The sequence below is a fragment of the Gorilla gorilla genome, chromosome 10 (genome assembly GCF_029281585.2).
Source record: "Gorilla gorilla gorilla isolate KB3781 chromosome 10, NHGRI_mGorGor1-v2.1_pri, whole genome shotgun sequence".
Lineage (NCBI taxonomy): Eukaryota > Metazoa > Chordata > Mammalia > Primates > Hominidae > Gorilla > Gorilla gorilla.
The window spans coordinates 22,457,412-22,482,111 of NC_073234.2; the positions used below are offsets into that span (position 1 = coordinate 22,457,412).

Below are 24,700 nucleotides of genomic sequence, written 5' to 3' on the forward strand. Positions count from 1 at the left end.
CCAGGCTGGAGTGCAGTGGCGCGATCTCGGCTCACTGCCACCTCCGCCTCCCGGGTTCACGCCATTCTCCTGCCTCAGCCTCCGGAGTGGCTGGGACTACAGGCGCCCACCACCACGTCCGGCTAATTTTTTTGTATTTTTTTAGTAGAGATGGGGTTTCACCATGTTTGCCAGGCTGATCTCAAACTCCTGACTGCGAGTGATCCACCCACCTCGGCCTCCCAAAGCACTGGGATTACAGGCATGAGCCACTGCACCCAGCCTAGTATATGCCCATCTCTTAGGAGCTGCTCCTAACTGGTTTGGTTTGGATCTAGCCAGCTATGGGGCTCCTTATTCACTTATTTATCTTCTGTTTTTGCTCACTTGCCTCTTTCTCTTGCTTCTGCTCCTACTCATTCCTTCCTTAATCCAACCTCCAATTCCCTCTGCTATTCTCCTGCCTCAAGTTCACTAGGCTGGCTGCAAGGGTCCTGAGGGAGAGGTTGCGTATCGCCCCTGTATACTCCAGGTCCAATAAATGTTTGCTGACTAATGATTGGTATTTCCCTCAGGCCCTGCCATTTCTGCGGGCTCAGGTCCCTACTGGCTGAGGCCCCTGCCTCCCTCAGCAAGGCCACAATGAACCGGGGAGTCCCTTTTAGGCACTTGCTTCTGGTGCTGCAACTGGGTAAGTTCTCAGACCTGGGGTCTCAATGCAGATGGCGTGGGAGGAAAGGCAAAGGTGGAGGATGGGGTCGAGGGGGACAGCGGCAGCATTGAGACCTGACTCCTTTCTTTTCCACTTAGCGCTCCTCCCAGCAGCCACTCAGGGAAATAAAGTGGTGCTGGGCAAAAAAGGGGATACAGTGGAACTGAACTGTACAGCTTCCCAGAAGAAGAGCATACAATTCAACTGGAAAAACTCCAACCAGAGGAAGATTCTGGGAAATCAGGGCTCCTTCTTAACTAAAGGTAGGGTTGCCTGGCTCCCCATCCAGGGAGGAAAACACACTATGGAGTGAAAGCCTTTGGTGTCTGAGATCTGGTCTTAGTTAAACTCTGGGATCCCAGAGGGCTTGGGTTGACAGAAACTCAGTGGCATTCTTATCCAGAGTTTCTCTATACCAACTGCTGGTGGCCCAGGGAAAGGTGGTATGTGAATTTCAATATTTTAATATTTAATATTCATGAACTTATTTTAGTGAGTTTTAGAACAATCACTATCACTTAAAACCCGTGATTTCTTGAGTATTGTTGCTACAGACCTATGTAGATAATACTTTGCACAGTGACTCATATCTATAATCCTAGCACTGTGGGAGGCCGAGGCCGGAGGATTGCTTGAGTCCAGGAGTTCAAGACCAGCCTGAACAACATAGTGAGACTCTGTCTCTATGAAAAAAAAAAAATTATTTTTTTTTGAGACAAGGTCTAGTTCTATCACCCAGGCTCTAGTGCAGTGGTGTGATCTCGGCTCACTGCAATCTCCACCTCCCAGGCTCAAGTCATCATCCCACCTCAGCCTCCCAAGTAGCTGGGACTACAGGCATGCACCACCATGCCAGGCTAATTTTTGTATTTTTTGTAGAGACAGGGTTTCACCATGTTGGCCAGGCTGGTCTCGAACTCATGAGCTCAAGTGATCCACTCACCTTGGCCTCTCAGAGTGCTGGAATTACAGGTGTGTGTCACTATGCCTAGCCAAAAAAAATTTTTTTAATTAAAAAAAAAAAGGCCGGCTGTAGTGGCTCACACCTGTAATCCAGCACTTTGGGAGTTTGAGGTGGGCAGATCACCGGAGGTCAGGAGTTCAAGACCAGTCTGGCCAACATGGTGAAACCCGGTCTCTACTAAAAATACAAAAATTAGCCAGGTGTGGTGGTGCAGGCCTGTACTCCCAGCTACTCAGGAGGCTGAGGCAGGAGACTCGCTTGAACCTGGGAGGCAAAGGCTGCAGTAAGCTGAGATTGCACCACTGCACTCCAGCCTGGGTGACAGAGCAAGACTTCATCTCAAAAAAAAAAAAAAAAAAGCTGCAGATTTATTATTATTATTATTATTAGTTTATTTATTTATTTTTTTGAGACAGAGTCTCGTTCTGTTGCCCAGGCTGGAGTGCAGTGGCGTGATCTTGGCTCATTGCAACCTCCGCCTCCCGGGTTCAAGTGATTCTCCTGCCTCAGCCTCCCAAGTAGCTGGGACTACAGGCGCATGCCACCATGCCTGGCTAATTTTTTGTACTTTTGGTAGAGACAGGGTTTCACGGTGTTAGCCAGGCTGGTCTTGATCTCCTGACCTCGTGATTTACCTGCCTTGGCCTCCCAAAGTGCTGGGATTACAGGCATGAGTCACTGTGCCCGGCCCAGAATCATTTTTTTCTACTTTTTTTTTTTTTGAGGCAAACTCTCGATCTGTTGCCCAGGCTGGAGTGCCGTGGGCATGATCTTGGCTCACTGCAAGCTCTGCCTCCCAGGTTCAAGCGATTCTCCTGCCTCAGCCTCCTGAGTAGCTGGGACTACAGGCGTGTGCCACCATGCCTGGCTAATTTGCGTATTTTTAGTAAAGACCGGTTTTCATCATATTGGCCAGGCTGGTCTTGAACTCCTGACCTCAAGTGATTCTCCCACCTTAGCCTCCCAAAGTGCTGGGATTACAGGCATGAGCTACTGCACTTGGCCTTTTCTCCTGGTTTTAAAACTATTATATGCTCATTACAAAATATTTGGTCAATGAAGAAAAGAATATGGAAGAAAATCAAATGCATGCATACTTCCACTCAGAGATATCCTCTGCTAACATTTTGATTTATTTTCTTCCAATTTTTTTTTTTTTTTCTTTTTGAGACAGGGTCTCACTCTGCTGCCCAGGCTGGAGTACAGTGGCATGACCACAACACATCACAGCCTCAAGTGATCTTCCCACTTCAGCCTTCCTGGTAGCTGGGACTACAGGTGCACGCCACCATGTTCACCTAATTTTTTACTTTTTGTAGAGATGAGACTTCACCATGTTGCTCAGGCTGGTCTTGAATTCCTAGGCTCAAGTGATCTTCCCGCTTTGGCCTCCCAAAGTGCTGGGATTATAGGTATGAGCCACTGCATGTGGCCTATTTTCTTCCACTGTTGTTCGGTGTGGAGAATATTATATACATAATTACGTAAATGATATCATACTGTATATACCTTTTATCCTACTCCTTCCTTAAGTTATATCATAATGAGACTATCAATTATTAGACTTTTTTTTTTTTTTTGAGACGGAGTCTCGCTCTGTCACCTAGGCTGGAGTGCAATGGTGCGATCTCAGCTTGCTGCAACCTCTGCCTCCCAGGTTCAAGCAATTCTGCCTCAGCCTCCCGAGTAGCTGGGACTACAGACACGTGCCACCATGCCCAGCTTACTTTTTAATTTTTTTAGTAGAGACAGGGTTCCACCATGTTAGCAGGATGGTCTCAATCTCTCGACTTCGTGATCAGACCGACTTGGCCTCCCAAAGTGCTGGGAGTACAGGTGTGAGCCACTGCACTCAGCCTAGACTAACTATTTAAAGTAATCTGGCAATGTTTAATGAATACAAAACTCTAAAACCCTTGGACCTAATAATAGCTATTTTGGAAAGTCTACTTGACAGAAATAAAATTGTGAATATTCTTTTTTGTTGTTTTTTTGAGACAGAGTCTCATTTGGACGCCTAGGCTGGAGTGCAGTGGCATGATCTCGGCTAACTGCAACCTCCACCTCCTGGGTTCAAGTGATTCTCCTGCCTCAGCCTCCTGAGCAGCTGGGATTACAGGTGTGCACCACCATGCCTGGCTAATTTTTGCATTTTTAGTAGATGGGGTTTCACCATGTTGACCAGGCTGGTCTGGAACTTCTACCCTCAAGTTATCTACCCACCTTGGCCTCCCAAAGTGCTGGGATTACAGATGTGAGCCACCACGCCTGACCAGTGAACACTTAATAATATCTATGGAAAGGTGTTATTATAAGAATTGCTTGTGGGGCTGGGTGTGGTGGCTCACGCCTGTAATCCCAGCACTTTAGGAGGCTGTGGCAGGCGGATCACGAGGTCAGGAGATCGAGACAATCCTGGCTAACACAGTGAAACCCTGTCTCTACTAAAAATACCAAAAAATTAGCCAGGCGTGGTGGTGGGCGCCTGTAGTCCCAGCTACTCGGGAGGCTGAGGCAGGAGAATGGTGTGAACCTGAGAGGCGGAGCTTGCAGTGAGCCGAGATAATGCCATTGCACTCCAGCCTGGGTGACAGAGCGAGACTCCATCTCAAAAAAAAAAAAAAAGAATTGCTTGTAATATCAAAGAACAGAATTCAACCTGAATGTCTATCAGTGAGGGAAGAGTTCAAGTATGGTACAACTATGGGAAATTCAGGAAAATGGAGTAGATGAATGAATTAGTCTCTTAGGAATGCCACAGCAAAATACCATAGACTGGGTGGTTTACACAACAGAAATTTATTTATCACAATTCTGATTTCAGGATGCTAGCATGCTCAGATTATAATGAGGGATCTCTTCCTAGCTTGCAGGGAGTTGCCTTCTTGCTGTGTCCTCACATGGCAGAGAGAAAGAGAAGAAAACTTTCTTTTTTTTTTTGAGATGGAGTTTCGCTCTGTTGCCCAGGCTGGAGTGCAGTGGCCTGATCTTGGCTCACTGCCACCTCTGCCTCCTGGGTTCAAGCAATTCTCCTGCCTCAGCCCCCCAAGTAGCTGGGATTACAGGCACGTGCCACCACATTCGGCTAATTTTTTTGTAGTTTTAGTAGAAATGAGGTTTCACCATGTTGGCCAGGGTACTCTAGAACTCCTGACCTCAAGTGAGCCTCCTGCCTCAGTCTCCCAAAGTGCTGGGATTACAGGCGTGAGCCACCACGCCCGGCCTCCTTGTGTGTGTATGTTTTGTGTTTGTTTGTTTTTTTTTCTCAGACAGAGCCTCACTCTTATTGCCCAGGCTGGAGTGCAATGGCATGATCTCAGCTCACTGCAACCTTCGCCTATCGGGTTCAAGCGATTCTCCTGCCTCAGCTTCCCAAGTAGCTGGGATTATAGGTGCCTGCTACCATACCGGGCCAATTTTTGTATTTTTAGTAGAGACGGGGTTTCGCCAGGTTGGCCCGGCCAGCCTTGACCTCCTGACCTCAGGTGATCCATCCATCTCAGCCTCCCAAAGTGCTGGGGTTACAGGCGTGAGCCACCGTGCCTGGCAAGAAAGAAAGCTTTCTGATGTCTTTTCCTATAAGGACACTAATCCCATCATGATGGCCCCACTCTCATATCCCCATCTAAATTGAATTACCTCCCAAGGGCCACATATCAAAATACTATCACACTGAGTGTGAGGGCTTCAACATATGAATTTGTGGGGGGACTCAATTTGGTTCATAGTGTTCTGCACTGCCCCCTCAAATTTATGTCCTTATTACATGAAAAATGCATTCATTCCATCTCAATAGCCCCCAAAGTCTTAACCCATTCCAGCATCAACTCCAAAGTCTAATGTCCAAAGTTTCATCTAAATAGCATCTAAGTCAGGGCTTGGTGGCATGCACCTGTAGTTCCAGCTACTCAGGAAGCTGAGGTGGGAGGATTGTTTGAGCCTAGAAGTTCGAGGCCAGCTTGGTCAACATTGTGAAACTCGTCTCTAAAAGAAAAGCCATCAATAAATGGAATTTTAAAATGTCATCTAAATCAGGTATGGGTGAGACTTGAGATATGGTTCATCCTGAGGCAAAATTTCTTTCCAGCTGTGAACCTGTGAAATCAGGCAAGTTATGTGCGTCTAAAATACAATGTTTGACAGGCATAGGATGGACGTTCCCATTCCAAAAGGCTCACTGGGATGGCAGTGTTATCTCCATGGTTCTCCATATCATTTTCACAATTTTGCTGTAAATCTAAAACTGTTCTTAAGAAGTTTGTTACAAAAAGATATCCAAATAACCCCCAGGAAGGTGGGAAAAAGAAACAAGAAAACAAAAAAAGCAGAAAACAACAATAAAATGACAGACTCAAGCCCTAACATATCAATAATTACATTCAATGTAAATGGTCTAAACACATCTATTAAAATACAAAAATTGATAGAGTGAATTAAAAAGCATAACTCAACAATATGCAGTTTACAAGAAACTCACTTCAAAGATAATGATATAGGGCAGGCCACAGTGGCTCATCCCTTTAATCCCAGCACTATGGGAGGGCCAGGCAGGCAGGTCACTTGAGGTCAGGAGTTCGAGACCAGCCTGGCCAACATGGTGAAACCCCATCTCTACTAAAAATACAAAAAAAAAAAATTAGCCAGGTGTTGTGGCGGTGCATGCCTGTAATCCCAGCTACTCGGGAGGCTGAGGTGGGAGAATCGCTTGAACCCGGGAGGTGGAGGCTGCAGTGAGCTGTGATTGTACCACTGCACACCAGCCTGGGTGACAGAGCAAGACCCTGTCTCAAGAAAAACAAACAGGTTGGGTGAGGTAGCTGACACCTGTAATCCCAGCACTTTGGGAGGCTGAGGCAGGCAGATCACTTGAAGTCAGGAGTTCGAGACCAGCCTGGCCAACATGGTGAAACCCTATCTCTGCAAAAAATACAAAAATTAGCTGGGTATGATGGTGTGAGCCTATAATCCCAGCTACTCAGGAGGCTGAGGCACAAGAATCACTTGAATCCAGGAGGTGGAGATTGCAGTGAGCCAAGATCACTGCACTCCAGCCTGGGTGACACAGCAAGACTTTGTCTCAAAAAACAGAAAGAAAGAAAAAGAAAAAAGGAAAAACAAACAAACCAATAATAAATAAAGAATAGGCCAGGCACAGTGGATCACGCCTGTAATCCCAGCACTTTGGGAGGCCAAGGCAGGCGGATCATGAGGTCAGGAGTTTGAGACCAACCTGGCCAACATGGTGAAACCTCGTCTCTACTAAAAATACAAAAATTAGCCAGGCGTGGTAGCGGGCACTTGTAATCCCAGCTATTCGGGAGGCTGAGGCAGGAGAATTGCTTGAACCCAGGAGGCGGAGGTCACGGTGAGCTGAGACCACGCCATTGCACTCCAGCCTGAGTGACAGAGCGAGACTCCATCTCAAAAAATAAATAAATAAATAAAATATAAATAAATAAATAAAGGCCAGGAGCGGTGGCTCACGCCTGTAATCCCAGCACTTTGGGAGGCCGAGGTGGGCAGATCATGAGGTCATGAGATTGAGACCATCCTGGCTAACACAGTGAAACCCTGCCTCTACTAAAAATACAAAAATTCAGCCGGGTGTGGTGGCACACACCTATAGTCCCAGCTACTTGGGAGGCTGAGGCAGGAGAATCACTTGAACCCAGGAGGCAGAGGTTGCAGTGAGCTGAGATCGCGCCACTACACTCCAGCCTAGGCGACAGAGCAAGACTCTGTCTCAAAATAAATAAATAAATAAAATAAAAAGCACACACACACACACACACACAATGCAAAAGACCCACCCTACTACAACTAACATTATATTTAATGGTGAAAAACTGAATTCTTTCTCCCTAAGTGCAGGAATAAGACAAAGATGTCTGCTCTTACTACTCTTATTCAACATAATACTGCAATCCCTTGCCAGTGCAATAAGGCAAGAAAATGAAATAAAAGGAAAACTGATCAGAAAGGAAGAAATAAAACTGTTCCTATTTGTGGATGACATGATTACATAGAAAATCTCAAAGAATCTGTAAGAAACTTCTTAGAATTAATAAATGAATTCATCAAGGTTGCAGAATATAAGATAAACATAAAAAATCTATTGTATTTCTATATATTAGCAAGGAACATGTGTACACAGAAATTAAAACTACAATACCATTTATAATTGCTCAAAAAGGCCAGGCATGGTGGCTCACACCTGTAATTCCTGCACTTTGGGAGGCCAAGGTGGGAAGATTGCTTAAGCCCAGGAGTTCAAGACCAGCCCGGGCAACATAGTGAGACCTTGTCTCTACAAAAAGTAAAAAATTAGCTGAGCATGGCCAGGTGCAGTGGCTCACCCCTGTAATCCCAGCACTTTGGGAGGCTGAGGCGGGCGGATCACAAGGTCAGGAGATCGAGACCATCCTGGCTAACACGGTGAAACCCTGTCTCTACTAAAAACACAAAAAATTAGCTGGGTGTGGTGGCAGGCGCCTGTAGACCCAGCCACTCAGGAAGCTGAGGCAGAAGAATGGCGTGAACCTGGGAGGCGGAGCTTGCAGTGAGCTGAGATTGCGCCACTGCACTCCAGCCTGGGTGACAGAGTGAGACTACATCTCAAAAAAAAAAAAAAAAAATTAGCTGAGCATTATGGTGTATGCCTGTAGTCCCAGCTACTGGGGAGGCTGAGGTGGGAGGATTGCTTGAGCCTAGGAGGGCAAGGCTGCAGTGAGCCATGATCACACCACTGCTTTCCAGCCTCGGTAGCAGAGCAAGACCCTATCTCAAAAAAAACAAAAAAAAAAAAAAAAAGAAAAGAAAAGAAAAGAAAAAGAAAGAGAGAAAGAAATACTTAGGTGTAAATCTAAAAAACATGCATAGGGCCAGGTGCGGTGGCTCATGCCTGTAATCCCAGCACTTTGGGAAGTTGAGGCTGGCGGATCACTTGAAGTCAGGAGTTTGAGACCAGCCTGGCCAACATGGTGAAACCCCGTCTCTACTAAAAATGCAAAAATTAGGCAGGTGTTGTGGCGCATGCCTGATCCCAGCTACTTTGGAGGCTGAGGCAGGAGAATTGCTTCAACCCGGGAGGCAGAGGTTGCAGTGAGCCAAGACTGCACCACTGCACTCCAGCCTGGGGAACAGAGTAAGAGTCTGTCTCAAAAACAAAAAAGAAAAAAGAAAGCATTGAATTGTATGCTAAAAACTATACGATGCTGATTAAAGAAGTCAAAGAAGATCTAAATATATGGAGAGACATGCTGTACTCATGGATTGATGGATTGGAAGACTCAACATAAGAAAGATATCAATTTTCCCCAAATTAATATACAAGTTTAATCCAATTCCTATAAAAATACCAGCAAGATTTTTTGTAGATATAAACAAGTTGGCCAGGTGTAGTGGCTTACACCTGTAATCCTAGCACTTTGGGAGGCTGAGGTGGGAAGATCGCTTGAGCCCAGGTGTTCACGACTGCAGTGAGCTATGATTGTGTCACTGCATTCCAGCTGGCACTCCAGCCTAAGTGACAAAGGGAGACCCTGTCTCAAAAACAAAAACAAAACCAAAATAATTTTGCTCTGCAAAAACCCTATTAAGAAGAAGAAAAGAGGCTGGGCACAGTGGCTCACCGCTGTAATCCCAGCACGTTGGGAGGCTGAGGCAGGCTGATCACTTCAGCCCAGAAGTTTGAGATCAGCCTGGGCAACATGAGGAAACCCCGTCTCTACAAAAAAAAAAAAAAAAAAAAAAAAAAAAAAATACATACACACACACACACACACACATATATACACATACAGGTGAATAGGTGTATATACATCTATTTATTGTGAATATACATCTATACACACGCGTGTGTGTATACATCTATTTAAAATTTATTTTTATTTATTTATTTATTTTTGAGACACTCTTGCTCTGTCACCCAGGCTGGGTGCACCTGTATTCCCAACGACACAGGAGGCTGAGGTGGGAGAATCACTGAGCCAGGGAGGCAGAGGTTGCAGTGAGCCAAGATGTTGCCTGGTTGCCTGGGCAACAGAGCGAGACCCTATATCAAAAAAGAAGAATAATAAGAAAAGGCAGTTTACAGAATATAAGAAAATATATTCACAATCCACATACTCAGCAAAGGACTGGTATCTAGAATATGATAAACAATTCTCAAAACTCAAAACCAAAAAAACGAACAATTCGATTAGAAAACAGGCCGAAAAGGACATACAGTTGGCAAATAAGCACATGAAAAGTTGTTCAACATCATTAATCATTAGGGATATGCACATTAAAACCACAATAGGCTATCACTAAACCTATCAGAATGGCTAAATACAAAATTGGAACACCACCAAATGCTGATGAGGATGTGGAGAAACTGGGTCATTCTTCCAATATTGGTGGGAGCCTAAAATGGCAAAGCCACTCTGGAAAACAATTTGATAGTTTCTTATAAAACAAAACATGCGGCCGGGCGCGGTGGCTCACGCCTGTAATCCCAGCACTTTGGGAGGCCGAGGCGGGTGGATCACGAGGTCAGGAGATCGAGACAATCCTGGCTAACACGGTGAAAGCCCGTCTCTACTAAAAATACAAAAAATTAGCCGGGCGTCGTGGCGGGCGCCTGTAGTCCCAGCTACTCGGGAGGCTGAGGCAGGAGAATGGCGTGAACCCGGGAGGCGGAGCTTGCAGTGAGCCGAGATCGCGCCACTGCACTCCAACCTGGGAGACGGAGGGAGACTCCGTCTCAAAAAAAAAAAAAAAAAAAACATGCAACAATCCAGCAATATTGCACCCCTAGGCATTTATCCTAGAGCAATGAAGACTTATGCCCACACAAAAAGCTGCACACAAATGTTCATAGCAGCTTTATTCATGGTAGCCAACAATTAGAAACAATCTAGATGTCCTTCAACTGGGGAATGATTACATCCATACCACGAAATACTTTTCAGCAATAAAAAGGATGAATTATAGTACACACCACAACCTGGATGAATCTCCAGGGAATTATGCTGAGTGAAAAAAAGCCAATCTCAAAAGGTAATATACTGTATGAATCCATTTATATAACATTCTTAAAATAACTAATTATAGAAATGGAGAACAGATGAGTGATTGCCAGGGGTTAAGGGTCTCAGGGATGGGGAGGGGAAGGGGTATGGCTACAAAAAGCAACAACCTTATGGCGCCGGAAATGTTCTGTATTCTGATTGTGTCAATGTGAGCATACTGGTTGAGATATAGTACTACAGTTTTGCAAGTTATTACCATCAGAGTAAACTGGATAGAGGGTACATAGGATTTCTCTGTATTACTTCTTACAACTGCAAGTGAATCTACAATTATCTCAAAATAATAAGTTTAGTTTAATGCCAGGCGTGGTGGTTCACATCTGTAATCTCAGCTCTTTGGGAGGCTGAGACGGGTGGATGGCTTGAGGCCAGGAGTTCGAGACCAGCCTGGCCAACATGGCAAAACCGGTCTCTACTAAAAATACAAAAATTAGCTGGGCGTGGTGGCACGTGCCTGTAGTCCCAGCTACTCGGGAGGCTGAGGCAGGAGAATTGCTTGAACCCGGGAGGTGGAGGTTGCAGTGAGTCGAGATCATGCCACTACACTGTAGCTTGGGCGACAGAGTGAGGCTCTTTCTCAAAAAAAAAAAAAAAAAAAGCAGGCAGGCAGGGCCAGGAAAGTGTATAATTTTTGTAGTTCAAATGACTAACCTAAAAAGTGAAGATTGGCCAGGCGCAGTGGCTCACGCCTGTAATTCCAGCACTTTGGGAGGCCAAGGCGGGTGAATCACGAGGTCAGGAGATTGAGACCACTCTGGCTAACATGGTGAAACCCCGTCTCTACTAAAATACAAAAAATTAGCTGGGCGTGGTGGCACCCGCCTGTAGTTGCAGCTACTTGGGAGGCTGAGGCAGAAGAATCACTTGAACCCAGGAGGCGAAGGTTGCAGTGAGCCGAGATCACACTACTGCACTCCAGCCTGGGTGACAAAGTGAGATTCTGTCTCAAAAAAAAAAAAAAAAAAAGTGAAGATTATCTTTTTTTTTTAATTTTTCTTCTTTTCCTTCCCTACTTTGTGAGATAATTTTCTTCTTTTTAAAAAGCCAAGAGCTTACTTTTGTAAGTAAAGATTATCTTAAGACAACTTAGAAATGTATATTATTAGTATTTTCTATTTCACTGTAAGTTATTTGTAAATATTGGTTTTGGTGCTAACCTAGAATTCCATCAAATTAATTGTCCTCTAATATATGGCCATTATCATTTTGTCTAACATTGTATCCTATTAACAATGCTATAAGTATTATTTTTGTACCTAAATTATGGTTTGCATTTTAAAATTATTGTTTGAAGGATAAAGTTCCAGAAATGAAATTAAGGATATGAACTTTTTGAGAACACCTTGTCAGCACTGAGTAGTAGTATTTAAAACTTTTGAGGGGGGCAATTTTATAATTGAAAAATATATCATTGTTTTAATTTGCATTTCTTTCACTGCCTATGAGATTAAAACAATGCGCTACTTTCCAAGAATTCTTAAGTCTTTTGTGTTGATGCTTTTGTTCTGTTTCTATGGATCTCATCTTCCTTCAGAACAGCTCCCCTTCCCAACTTCCTGATTTCTAACAATAACAGTATCACCCTCCTTGTTCTCCCAATTTCTGAAACACAGAGTCATGTTTTTTTCTCTGCTTCAATCCCTGGTTTCCTATCATCATCAATTATGACCTTTCCTTGCTTTGAAAGTGTTTTGGGCCGGGTATGATGTCTGCCACCTATTGTAATCCTAGCACTTTGGGAGGCTGAGGCGGCTGGATGACTTGACCTCAGGATTTCGAGACCAGCCTGGGCAACATGGTGATACCCCACTTCTACAAAAAATACAAAAGTTAGTCGGGAGTGGTGGCACATGCTTGTAGTCCCAGTTACTTGGGGGGCTGAGGTGGCAGGATCTCTTGAGCCCACGAGGTAGATGTTGCAGTGAGCCGTGATTGCGCCACTGCACCCCAGCCTAGGTGACAGAGTGAGACCCTGTCTCAAAAAAAAAATGTTCTAGTTTCTTCTTCTTCTTCGTTCCCATGGGAATGCCACCATCACCAGCCAAGGCTCACATACCTCCCACCTGGATTACAGTGAGCTTCCGGGTAATTTGGTCTGCTACTAGTCTCGCCTACTTGGATTTCCCTTCCCCCTGCTGCAGCATTGCCTTCCAAAGCCATGCTTTGCACATGCCACATCCTAGCCCATTAGACTAAGCCTAGAAGCCTCTGCAGGACGTTCACCCTGTCACCGCCACTGCTCAGTTTCCCAGTGGAAACCTCTGCACCCAGGAGGTTTCCCCACAGCTTGCCTGTGCTGCCTCTCTGGAGCTTTTCCCCCTTCCTGTAATGTCCTTGCTGCTCCCCGTCTCTAGTCTATTGCCTATACCTCTTTTTTTTTTTTTTTTTTGAGATGGAGTCTCTCTCTCGTCCAGGCTGGAGTGCAGTGGCACGATCTCAGCTCACTGCAACCTTTGTCTCCTGGGTTCAAGGGATTCTCCTGCCTCAGCCTCCCGAGTAACTGGGATTACAGGCGTGCACCACCATTCCTGGCTAATTTTTGTATTTTTAGTAAAGACTGGGTTTCACCATGTTGGCCAGGCTGGTCTTGAACTCCTGCCCTCAGGTGATCCACCTGCCTCGGCCTCCCAGAGTGCTGGGATTACAGGCGTGAGCCACCGCACCTGGCCACAGGCCCATACCTCTTTTAAGCCTTCATTCAATACCAGTTGTCCCATGAATTTGTCCCAGACTCACTCATATGCTTAGACCTTTCATATTATCTTGCCATAGCTTTTTCAAAGTATGGGACAGCATGGACAAGCAGGCCATGGTTTTCTTTTGAAGAGAAGCAAGGAGGCAGAGTTATTTTAGGAGGAGGGTTATACATTTCATTTTGAACCAATTGCATTTGGGGTGATGGCAGGATATTAACATAAACTTATTTCTTGGACCATTGGAAATGTGTGCCTAGAATTGAGGAGAGAGGTCAGGGCTGGCAGTAACAACTTGGCCACCATCTGCAGAGCTGACTGGGGATGCGGTGGAATTTAGAATGTCTGTAGAAACGGGGAAGAGAACCAAAGACAGAGTCTGGGACAACACCTAAACGTAGATGTCAGAGCAAGAGTTCAAGTCGAAGAAAAACGAATCATACTTAGAAATGGAGGGGAGGAACAAAAGAGGAGGAGCAAAGTGGGGCAGAACCAGAGTAGGCCACGCTTTTAAGAAGTTTGGTAAAGGAATTGTGAAAGGAATGTAGTTGAATTTCAGGGTAAGCTGGGGAATTAAAGCTGTGTGTAGACCCAGGGCAAACAGCAAGTAGGGCAGGAACCACTGAAGGAACAAATAAAGGGGGAGGTTGGGTCCAGGTTGTCTTGAGTAGGGACGTTTTTTTAAAAAGTGTGAAACTGAAGGTGTGGGGTGGATTGGGTGCCTGCCGTGCTCTGAGGAAGCTTGGTGCAACTGTGTGCTGAGGCTGCGAGGTTGTCTGGAAGGGGCTCCTGGACAGTAAGAGCTGAGCAGTGGGGAAGAGGACTGTGTGGTCTGGAAGAGGAGAGAAAGGAGAGTGAGTGACTGAACTGGTATCCAGGCTCCTACACCAAGGCAGAAAGAGGGAGAGGGCCTGGGCATCTCAGGGAGGCAGAGGCAGTACCAAGCAGGGTGAGAGGCTTTCGTCTTAGCCACCTTTGCCCCATTCCTCCAAATATACATTCTAAGTAAAAACAAAACAAAACAGAACTGTTTGCTATGTAAATTTAGCTTCTAAAGCCCTGTTCTACAGAGATTTTGGAGCTTCCACTGCACCCAGAAAATGCACAGCTAAAGAGAAAACTTCCCTTGGTGATGGTTATTAGATTTTACAAGAAGAGGCCAAAGGAGACACATACTTATGCCAGAAGAACTTTCCAGAGATAGCATTGCATAGCAAAATAGCCTGAATTATTTTTATTTTTTAAAACATTTTTTCTTTTCTTTTTTCTTTTTTCTTTTCTTTTCTTTTTTTTTTTGAGACAGAGTCTCACTCTGTCACCCAGGCTGGAGTGCAGTGGCGTGATCTTGGCTCACTGCAATCTCCACCTCCCGGGTTCAAGCCATTCTCCTCCCTCAGCCTCCCAAGTAGCTGGGATTACAGGCATGCGTCACTATGCTCTGGCTAATTTTTTTTTTGGTATTTTTAGTAGAGATGGGGTTTCACCATGTTGGCCAGGCTAGTCTTGAACTCCTGACCTCAAGTGATCCACCGCCTTGGCCTCCCAAAGTGCTGGGATTTCAGGCGTGAGCCACCGCACCCGGCCAAAAATTTCTTTTCTTTAAGATGAGGCCTCACTCTGTTGCCCAGGCTGGAGTGCAGTGTTACAATCATAGCTCACTGTAACTTTGAACTCCTGGGCTCAAGCGATCCTCCTGCTTCAGCCTCTCAAGTAGCTGGGATTACAGGCATGTGCCACCACACCCAGCTAATTTTTTTAAAATAATTTTTTTTTAGAGACGAGGGTCTCGATTGGCTGCCTAGGTTGGTCCCAAACTCCTGACAGGCTGCATTTTAATCCTAGCTCCACCACTTACGGGAGTCAAAATTCAAAAGATAGAAAAGGGCATATAGGCTGGGTGCAGTGGCTTACACCTGCAATCCCAGCAATTTGGGAGGCTGAGGTGGGTGGGTTGCTTGAGGTCAGGAGTTCGAGATCAGCCTGGGCAACATGGCAAAACTTGTATCTACTAAAAATACAAAAATTAGCCAGATGTGGTGGTGTACACCTGTAATCCCGGCTACTCCGAAGGCTGAGGCAAGAGAATCCCTTGAACTCATGAGGCAGAGGTTACAATGAGCAGAGATCGAACACTCGACTCCATAAAAACAAACAAACAAAAAAAGAAAGCAGGCTGGGTGTGGTGGCTCACGCCTGTAACCCCAGCACTTCGGGAGGCCAAGGCGAGCGGATCACCTGAGGTTGGGCATTCGAGACCAGCCTGACCAACAAGGAGAAACCCTGTCTACTGAAAATACAAAATTAGCCGGGCTTGGTTGCACATGCCTGTAATCTCAGCTACTCGGGAGGCAGAGGCAAGATAATTGCTTGAACCCGGGAGGCGGAGGTTGCGGTGAGCCAAGATCATGCCATTGCACTCCAACCTGGGCAACAAGAGCGAAACTCCATCTCAAAAAAAAAAAAAAAAAAGCAAAGGGCAAATAGTGAAAAGCTTTCTTCCTACACATGAGTATTCACTTCCTCTTCCTAGAGGCAACCAAGGTTGTGTGTGTGTGTGTGTGTGTGTGTGTGTGTGTGTGTGTGTTTTGAGACAGTCTCACTCTCTCACCAAGGCTGGAATGCAGTGGTGCAATCTCACTGCAAACTCTGCCTCCCAGTCTCAAGCGATTCTTGCGCCTCAGCCTCCCAGTTTTTTTTTCTTTTTTCTTTCTTTTAAATGGGGTCTCATTCTGTCGCCCAGGGTGGAGTGCAGTGGCATGATCATAGCTCACTGCAGCCTCGACCTCCTGGGTCAGGTTATCCTCCCACCTCAGCCTCCGGCATAGCTGGGGCTACTGGCATGCACCACCACACTCAGTTAATTTTTTTTCTTTTTTGAGACAGAGTCTCACTCTGTCACCTAGACTGGAGTGCAGTGGTGCCATCTCATTTGTTTCACTGCAGCCTTTGACTTCTGGGCTCAAGTGATTCTCCCACCTCAGCCTCCCAAGGCGGCTAATTAAAAAAATTTTTTTTTTTTTAGAGATGGGGTTTCGCCATGTTGCCCAGGCTGATCTCAAACTCCTGGGCACAAACAATCCTTCCACCTCGATCTTTCAAAGAGCTGGGATGAGAGATTTCCACCATGCCTGGCCTCATTTTCTTTCTTAATTTTTTTTTTAGACATTATAGTTCTTTTTAATGGCCTCATTTTCTTATGTTTAATTCGAGAGTTATTCTTTTCATATACAAAGAATATATTTTCTCCACCTTTAAAAACAAATAGTAGACTGTTTAATATCTTGCTTTATTCAGTTAGTGATGTTTCTTAGATACGGTTCCAAATTAGTACACAAAGCACTTCCTCATTCCTCTCTTACGGCTGCATAGCAGTCCACTGAATGGGTGAGCTATGATCTATTTAACCCATTCTTTACTGATGGACATTTGGTTTTGTATATACATTTGTAATTCTGATATAGATTACAAATCACCCTCCAAAGAAATTGTACTGGTTTATTCTCCTACAATGTGTGAGAGTTGGGTAATTACTTAATCTCAATGTGTGAGAGTTTAGGCAGTTACCTAATCTCTCTGAGTCTCAGTTTCTCTATCTGCAAAATAAACAAAACAGTGTTGACAGTATCTATTTCTCAGAATTATTGTGGAGATTACTGAGATGATGCATATAAAGTATTTGGCATGTAGGAGTTGGTGCTCTCCAAATAAGGATATGATTTTATTTGTATTTGTGAGCTGCTGTCCCAGCCAGGTAAATGGATATGATGAGACCTCCTTGCCAGACCGGGTTTCTCTGATTAGATCGAGAAGCAGATGTTGCAGGAAATTAGCAACTGATATCAGAAGAGCTGTGGGCATTCTATTGCCAGAGGTGCCCTGTCTCCAGGCCGCCTCAGACCCCGCCATATGTCTTCTGCTGCCAGGTCCATCCAAGCTGAGCGATCGCGCTGACTCAAGAAGAAGCCTTTGGGACCAAGGAAACTTTCCCCTGATCATCAAGAATCTTAAGATAGAAGACTCAGATACTTACATCTGTGAAGTGGAGGGCCAGAAGGAGGAGGTGCAATTGCTAGTGTTCGGATGTGAGTGGGGCAGGTGGGGATGAGGATACCTCCTGCCTGGTTCCCTTCCCCACTACTCCCACCCCTGCACCAAATCCAGCCTGAGCTGGTGATACCGCAGCAGCCCCAAGAGGACCAGGCTGTCAAACTGGCCTCCAAATCTCTTAAAACCCTTCTTGATCAGGTGGGGGATGCTGGTGGGCGGAGGAGGGAAGAGGCCTTGGGAAAAGGAAAGAAAAGGGAAGGAGGCAAGGGAAGGAGGGAGAGAGACTGGGGAAGAGAGGATGAGGGGAGAGGAGGAAAGAAGAGAGAGAGGAGGGGAGAGGGAAACCCTATCTCGGCTGGGGGTGCGCAGCTGGGTGCTGGGAGGAAGGAGATGTTGGGACGGGGATAATGGAGAGATGTTCTTGGTTTCCTGTTGTCTGCCCTTCTCCTTGGGGATGGTATGTGTGTGACACAGCTGGCCTTTCCCTCCACAGTGACTGCCAACTCTGACACCCACCTGCTTCAGGGGCAGAGCCTGACCCTGACCTTGGAGAGCCCCCCTGGTAGTAGCCCCTCAGTGCAATGTAGGAGTCCAAGGGGTAAAAACATACAGGGGGGGAGGACCCTCTCCGTGTCTCAGCTGGAGCTCCAGGATAGTGGCACCTGGACATGCACCGTCTTGCAGAACCAGGAGAAGGTGGAGTTCAAAATAGACATCGTGGTGCTAGGTAAGGGAAGCCCCTCTTCACGCAGTCTCCTCCCTGCCCCGGGGGCTGAAAGCCCCTCCCTCTGCTCTGACTGCCCTGTTTCTGGTTCTGGTGCTGGGAGGTCAGGAGTGGAGAAGACTAGGTCCCCTAGAGCTGAGGCCTGTCTTGAAGGACTCACTGGGGCCCTCATCCTCAGGGGGCTGATTGGCAGCCACCCCTCAGTGTGGTGGACATGGAGAAAGGAAAGGCTGGGGAAGGTAAGGATGCTAGAGGCCCGAGTCTCCTTTGGAGGCCCCAAAGGAGGAATGTCAGGGAGCTCACTTTCTTCGTTGCCTCAGCTCCGCACCCCTACCAAGTTGGCAAATCCACTTACTCAGGGACACTAACACCAGTAAGCCAACCCTGATGATGTTCTCTCTTGTACCTCTGGACCTCTAAGCCAGGCCACTGTGGGGAGACCAAGGTCCTACCCCAGATCCTGTCCCCTGGGTGCTTATGTGACTTAAGGTAGACATAAGGTAGTGTGCCAGTTTAGTGCATGTACGCTGATTGAAATCCTGGTTCTGCCACAACCGTGTGACCTTGAGTGAGTTACTAAACCTCTCCGCACCTCGGCGTCAGCCTCTGTGAAATGGGGATGATGTTAACTGCCACAGTGTCTACCTCGTATTAAGTTGAGGACTGATATACGCAAGGCACTGAAAATGGTGCCTGGCACAGAGTAAGTCCTAGTTAAGTGTTCGCTGTTATTTTGTGAAGGGTGATGAGTATGCCTCTAAGGAGTGGAGGCCAAATGGCTTCTGTGGTCCAGGAATCCTAAGGACAGCAAGGATCCCCTGTGGCTGGGCTGCTCTGTGATGGCTTCTGGGAGGAGGGAGGTGGCCTGCTGTAGGAAAATGCTGGGTGGAAGAAGGGAGAGAAGGCTGGAGAGGTAGGAAGGAACTGAAGTATCTGAAATGACAAGGTGGGTGTCTGGACTCGTCGGGTCCCCTTCCATCTCCCTGCTGCCTCCACATGCCAACCCCACTCGTGCACCCTCATCTTCCTATCTCCTCACCCAGGGTCTCTCCCTTCCCACCTCCAGCTTTCCAGAAGGCCTCCAGCATAGTCTATAAGAAAGAGGGGGAACAGGTGGAGTTCTCCTTCCCACTCGCCTTTACAGTTGAAAAGCTGACGGGCAGTGGCGAGCTGTGGTGGCAGGCGGAGAGGGCTTCCTCCTCCAAGTCTTGGATCACCTTTGACCTAAAGAACAAGGAAGTGTCTGTAAAACGGGTTACCCAGGACCCTAAGCTCCAGATGGGCAAGAAGCTCCCGCTCCACCTCACCCTGCCCCAGGCCTTGCCTCAGTATGCTGGCTCTGGAAACCTCACCCTGGCCCTTGAAGCGAAAACAGGAAAGTTGCATCAGGAAGTGAACCTCGTGGTGATGAGAGGTGAGGGGCCAGGCCAGGGAGGGGTGGGCAGGGGAAGGAGTTGGAGGGGCCTGGCCCAGGGCTCCCTCTGAGGCAAGCCAGGCCCCAAGAGGGGATGCCTAGGTCCTGGTCACCTGGATGAAGTGAGGGAGGGCCCTCTGGGTTTGGGGCTGGTTTTGAACTGAGACATCCATGAGCCAGCCTGGGGCTGGCTTCACTGAAGATCCCCAAAGCACTTGGGCTAAGAACCAGGGTTCCAGTTCTGCCTATAACCAACCCTCTGTGACCCTGGCTAAGCCCCCTCCCACTGCAGGCCTGCTTCCTGACCTGTCTAATAAGAATAATGAAATCTGCTCTCTGTATGATAGTAATGATGATAATGTCAAGCTCCAAATTGAGTTTCTGGCTTCCTTATCTCCTTATCATCGTAACGACTCCGCAAATAGTAATGGCTAACACTTGATGCTCGGCACGTGTCGGGCCCCATCCAAACACTTTACATGTATGCCTGCCTTTAGTATTATCTGGGTGCAGGTTGTTAAGTCACTTGCCCAGAGACACACAGCTGCTAAGCAGTGGAGCTGGGATTCAAATCCAATACCACTGGATCCCAAACGTTGTTTTTCCTCATAGGACTGCCTGAAAACCTGCTCTAAAAGGCTAAAAGAAGGTCACCCATATAGAGTATCATTTTAATTGTTCTGCTGAGTCTCAGGCCTTTGATCTCAGCCTCTCGTTCCTCTGCAGCCACTCAGCTCCGGGAAAATTTGACCTGTGAGGTGTGGGGACCCACCTCCCCTAAGCTGATGCTGAGCTTGAAACTGGAGAACAAGGAGGCAAAGGTCTCGAAGCAGGAGAAGGCGGTGTGGGTGCTGAACCCTGAGGCGGGGATGTGGCAGTGTCTGCTGAGTGACTCAGGACAGGTCCTGCTGGAATCCAACATCAAGGGTAAGGACCCAGGTTCCAAGGCCTCTGCCTCCTGTGCTGTGGGACCTTCCTGTGGTTGGCAGAGACCACCCAGAGTCCCGGCCTCCCAATGCCTGAGTTGGGGGGTTATGGGTATGGTGTCCTCTGTGGTCCCAGGGTGCTTTGGAGGCCCCAAAAGGAGGGATAGAAGTGATGAAGTGAGGTGGGGTGTGGCCCTGGGCTCTAGGCTGCCAATTGTAGTTCTACAAGTTCCCACTCCCTCAGGTCTACAGCCTAGGCATGGGGTCCACCTGACCGAGAGCCCCCCTTCCTGGCTGCTGGCTTTTCTCCAAATGCAGACGCACTTACACACTCACACATGCACTCACACACATACACTCTCACACACATGCACACACTCCCATACACTCTCACACATGCACACACATCACTCACACACTCGCACACACTCATACACACACTACACACATCCACACTCACACCCATGTACTCACACACGCACTCACACACACTGTCACACACTCATACACTCACACACGTACTCACACACGTACTCACACACACGCATGCACACACTCACACACTCTTACACATTCTCACACATACCTCACCCACACTGTCATACACGCACACTCACACACATACACTCACACATCTGCACACACGCATGCATTCACACACGCACACACACGCACACACACGCGCATGCAGTCACACACACACACATTCATACATGCACACACGCACACACATGCACTCACACACATGCACACACGCGCACACGCACACATTCACACACGCACACAGACGCACACACATGCACACACACATTCACACACACTCACACATGCGCACACACATGCACTCACACACACAGCCCAGGAGCCAGACCACAGCTTCTCTCTCTCCAGAGTGCCCTGGATATGGATATGCCCAAACATAAAACCGATTCCCCAGCACTGGCGGCCTTTGAGAGCCCCCAGGCACCCTTCCCCTCTCCCCCAACCCCAGGGTCAAACCAGAGACTGGCCAGGAGGGGTTGCAGGGCAGTCCTCAGTCCTCTGGCCCGTGGAGGAGGGCGGTGCATTGAGCACATTTCTCTCCCTTGAAGTTCTGCCCACATGGTCCACCCCGGTGCAGCCAATGGCCCTGATTGTGCTGGGGGGCGTCGCCGGCCTCCTGCTTTTCATTGGGCTAGGCATCTTCTTCTGTGTCAGGTGCCGGCACCGAAGGGTGAGTAACCCCACACCTGGTCCCCACAAGGCCCTCAAACCCCTGAGTCCTGTACCAGGAGATCCTGTATATGGGACCTGATTTTGGCCCAGCTCCCTCTGCCCACTTGTAAGTTCCCTTGCTGCCCTGTCCCAGATCCCACTCGAGGGAGAGACAGGAAGGAGCAGAGAGTTAATTCCAGGATAGATGTCCTGGGCCATGTAACTGCTTCTCCTGTCCCAGCTTCCCCCACTCCCCCCGCCAAGGGGCACCTCCCTTCTGGAGGCCTGGGACCCTCGTGACTCCCTTTCCTGTCCCTGGACAGCGCCAAGCAGAGCGGATGTCTCAGATCAAGAGACTCCTCAGTGAGAAGAAGACCTGTCAGTGCCCTCAGTAAGGATCTGGGAGGAGGGGTTGGGAGAGGGGAAAGGGGGAGGGGGAGGGAGTGAGAGAGGAGGGGGAGGAAGGGGAGCAAAGGGGGGCAGGAAGGGAGGATGGAGAGGAGGAAGGAGTTGAGGAGGGAGAGTTGGGAGGGGTGGAGGTGAGGAGATGGGGGCTAAAGGGGTGTGGTGGAGAGGATAGAGGGGTGGGAAAAGATGGCCAGGAGCTAGAAGGAGGCAGAAGTGGGAGGATGGAGCTGAAGGAGCAGCAGGCCAGGAAAGGCCCTGTGGAAAGCCACTGGAGCTGCGCTGCGCTGGAAAGGCCACTGGAGGTGCTAGAACGCAAAGGGGTTGCAGTGGGGACAGACCTGCTCCCCTTCTTCTTTGTTCCTGCAGCCGGTTTCAGAAGACATGTAGCCCCATTTGAGGCACGAGGCCAGGCAGATCCCACTTGCAGCCTCCCCAGGTGTCTGCCCCGCGTTTCCCGTTGGGCTCATGGCCTGTGGACCAGATGAATGTAGCAGATCCCAGGCCTCTGGCCTCCTGTTCGCCTCCTCTACAATTTGCCATTGTTTCTCCTGGGTTAGGCCCCGGCTTCATTGGTTGAGTGTTGCTCTCTATTTTCCAGAGGCTTAATCACACCATTCTCCACGCCGTTTCCTTTTCCTTCAAGCCCTAGCCCTTCTCTCATTATTTCTCTCTGACCCTCTCCCCACTGCTCATTTGGATCCCAGGGGAGTGTTCAGGGCCAGCCCTGGCTGGCATGGAGGGTGTGGCTGGGTGTCTGGAAGCATGGAGCATGGGACTGTTCTTTTACAAGACAGGACCCTGGGACCACAGAGGGCAGGAACTTGCACAAAATCACACAGCCAAGCCAGTCAAGGATGGATGCAGATCCAGAGGTTTCTGGCAGCCAGCACCTCCTGCCCCATGCTGCCCACTTCTCACCCTATGTGGGTGGGGCCACAGACTCACATTCTGACCTTGCACAAACAGCCCCTCTGGACACAGCCCCATGTACATGGCCTCAAGGGGTGTCTCACATCCTCTGTCTATTTGAGACTTAGAAAAATCCTACAAGGCTGGCAGTGACAGAACTAAGATGATCATCTCCAGTTTATAGACCAGAACCAGAGCTCAGAGAGGCTAGATGATTGATTACCAAAGGTCATACAGCTAGCAAGTGCTGGAGTTGGGACTCACCCAGGTCCCTTGTCCCAAGTTCCACTGCTGCCTCTTGAATGCAGGGACAAATGCCACACGGCTCTCACCAGTGGCTAGTGGTGGGTACTCAATGTGTACTTTTGGGTTCACAGAAGCACAGCACCCATGGGAAGGGCCCATCTCAGAGAATTTACGAGCAGGGATGAAGGCCTCCCTGTCTAAAATCCCTCCTTCATCCCCCGCTGGTGGCAGAATCTGTTACCAGAGGACAAAGCCTTTGGCTCTTCTAATCAGAGTGCAGGCTGGGAGCACAGGCACTGCAGGAGAGAATGCCCAGTGACCAGTCACTGACACTGTGCAGAACCTCCTGGAAGAGAGCTTTGCTGGGAGAGGGGGTAGCTAGCCTGAGAGGGAACCCTCTAAGGGACCTCAAAGGTGATTGTGCCAGGCTCTGCGCCTACCCCACACCCTCCCTTACCCTCCTCGAGACCATTCAGGACACAGGGAAATCAGGGTTACAAATCTTCTTGATCCACTTCTCTCAGGATCCCCTCTCTTCCTACCCTTCCTCACCACTTCCCTCAGTCCCAACTCCTTTTCCCTATTTCCTTCTCCTCCTGTCTTTAAAGCCTGCCTCTTCCAGGAAGACCCCCCTATTGCTGCTGGGGCTCCCCATTTGCTTACTTTGCATTTGTGCCCACTCTCCATCCCTGCTCCCCTGAGCTGAAAGAAAAATACAATAAACTTACTATAAAGAAGATGCTCTTCGTGTGTGTGTGTGTGTGTGTGTGTGTGTGTGTGTGTGAGAGAGAGAGAGAGAGAGAGAGAGAGAGAGAGAGAGAGAGACCCCTTCTCTGGGGACCAGGAATCTTCTGGTCTTTGGGGTCGGACCCAGAGGAGAGGTTGCTGGGCGTGCCCAGGAAGGAGATGAAGTTTCCCTGGAGAGGGAAAAATTCTGTGGAGGCTGGCTACCCACCTCCACAACCCACAGGGCTCTGTGTGGGCCTGTGTGTGTGTGAGGCTGAGACTCTGTAATTACATGTGTGTGATATACCGTGGGGGAGAGACTCAGGGTTGTGTGAGCTCTCCTGGTGTATGTGTGTGGCAGAGAAAAAGGACTATGAGAAACTGTAACATGTGTGTGCAAATTGTATCCCCAACATATGTGTTTGTGTTCCAGGAGGAGGAAGCAGAGTGTGTGTGTCTGTGTGCATGCATGCGCCCACATCCTTTCAGCTTGTGCACACCCACCCCCAACTTCACAAGCAGCCCCAGTTTGCACCACAAGCCCCCTCACTCCCAAACCCAAGGCCCAGCCCTCACACAGATACACACAGTGACACACGCTTCCTCCTCCCCGAACAGCTGGCTCCTCAGTCCCCAACAACACCAGCTGCCTCTTGGAGCTTGTGTTCGTGTTGAAAACGGGAA

General features: G+C 48.1%; 1 protein-coding gene across 3 annotated transcripts in view; it reads left to right on the top strand.

Annotated features, from left to right (window-relative positions):
• CD4 (CD4 molecule) overlaps nucleotides 1–24,027 on the top strand; it is a 32,811-nt gene extending 8,784 nt beyond the window's left edge. For 2 of the 3 annotated variants that reach the window (XM_031007248.3, XM_063693782.1), the window contains exons 2-10: nucleotides 555–670; nucleotides 790–954; nucleotides 17,346–17,504; nucleotides 17,963–18,196; nucleotides 19,260–19,607; nucleotides 20,334–20,534; nucleotides 21,625–21,746; nucleotides 22,051–22,118; nucleotides 22,502–24,027. In XM_031007248.3, coding sequence (XP_030863108.2) covers nucleotides 622–670; nucleotides 790–954; nucleotides 17,346–17,504; nucleotides 17,963–18,196; nucleotides 19,260–19,607; nucleotides 20,334–20,534; nucleotides 21,625–21,746; nucleotides 22,051–22,118; nucleotides 22,502–22,532 — 1,377 coding nt within the window. In that variant the 5' untranslated portion in view covers nucleotides 555–621 and the 3' untranslated portion in view covers nucleotides 22,533–24,027. The remainder of the gene's footprint in view (nucleotides 1–554; nucleotides 671–789; nucleotides 955–17,345; nucleotides 17,505–17,962; nucleotides 18,197–19,259; nucleotides 19,608–20,333; nucleotides 20,535–21,624; nucleotides 21,747–22,050; nucleotides 22,119–22,501) is intronic. The other variant, XM_031007249.3, reaches the window with a different exon arrangement.
• The last annotated feature ends 673 nt before the right edge of the window (nucleotides 24,028–24,700 follow it).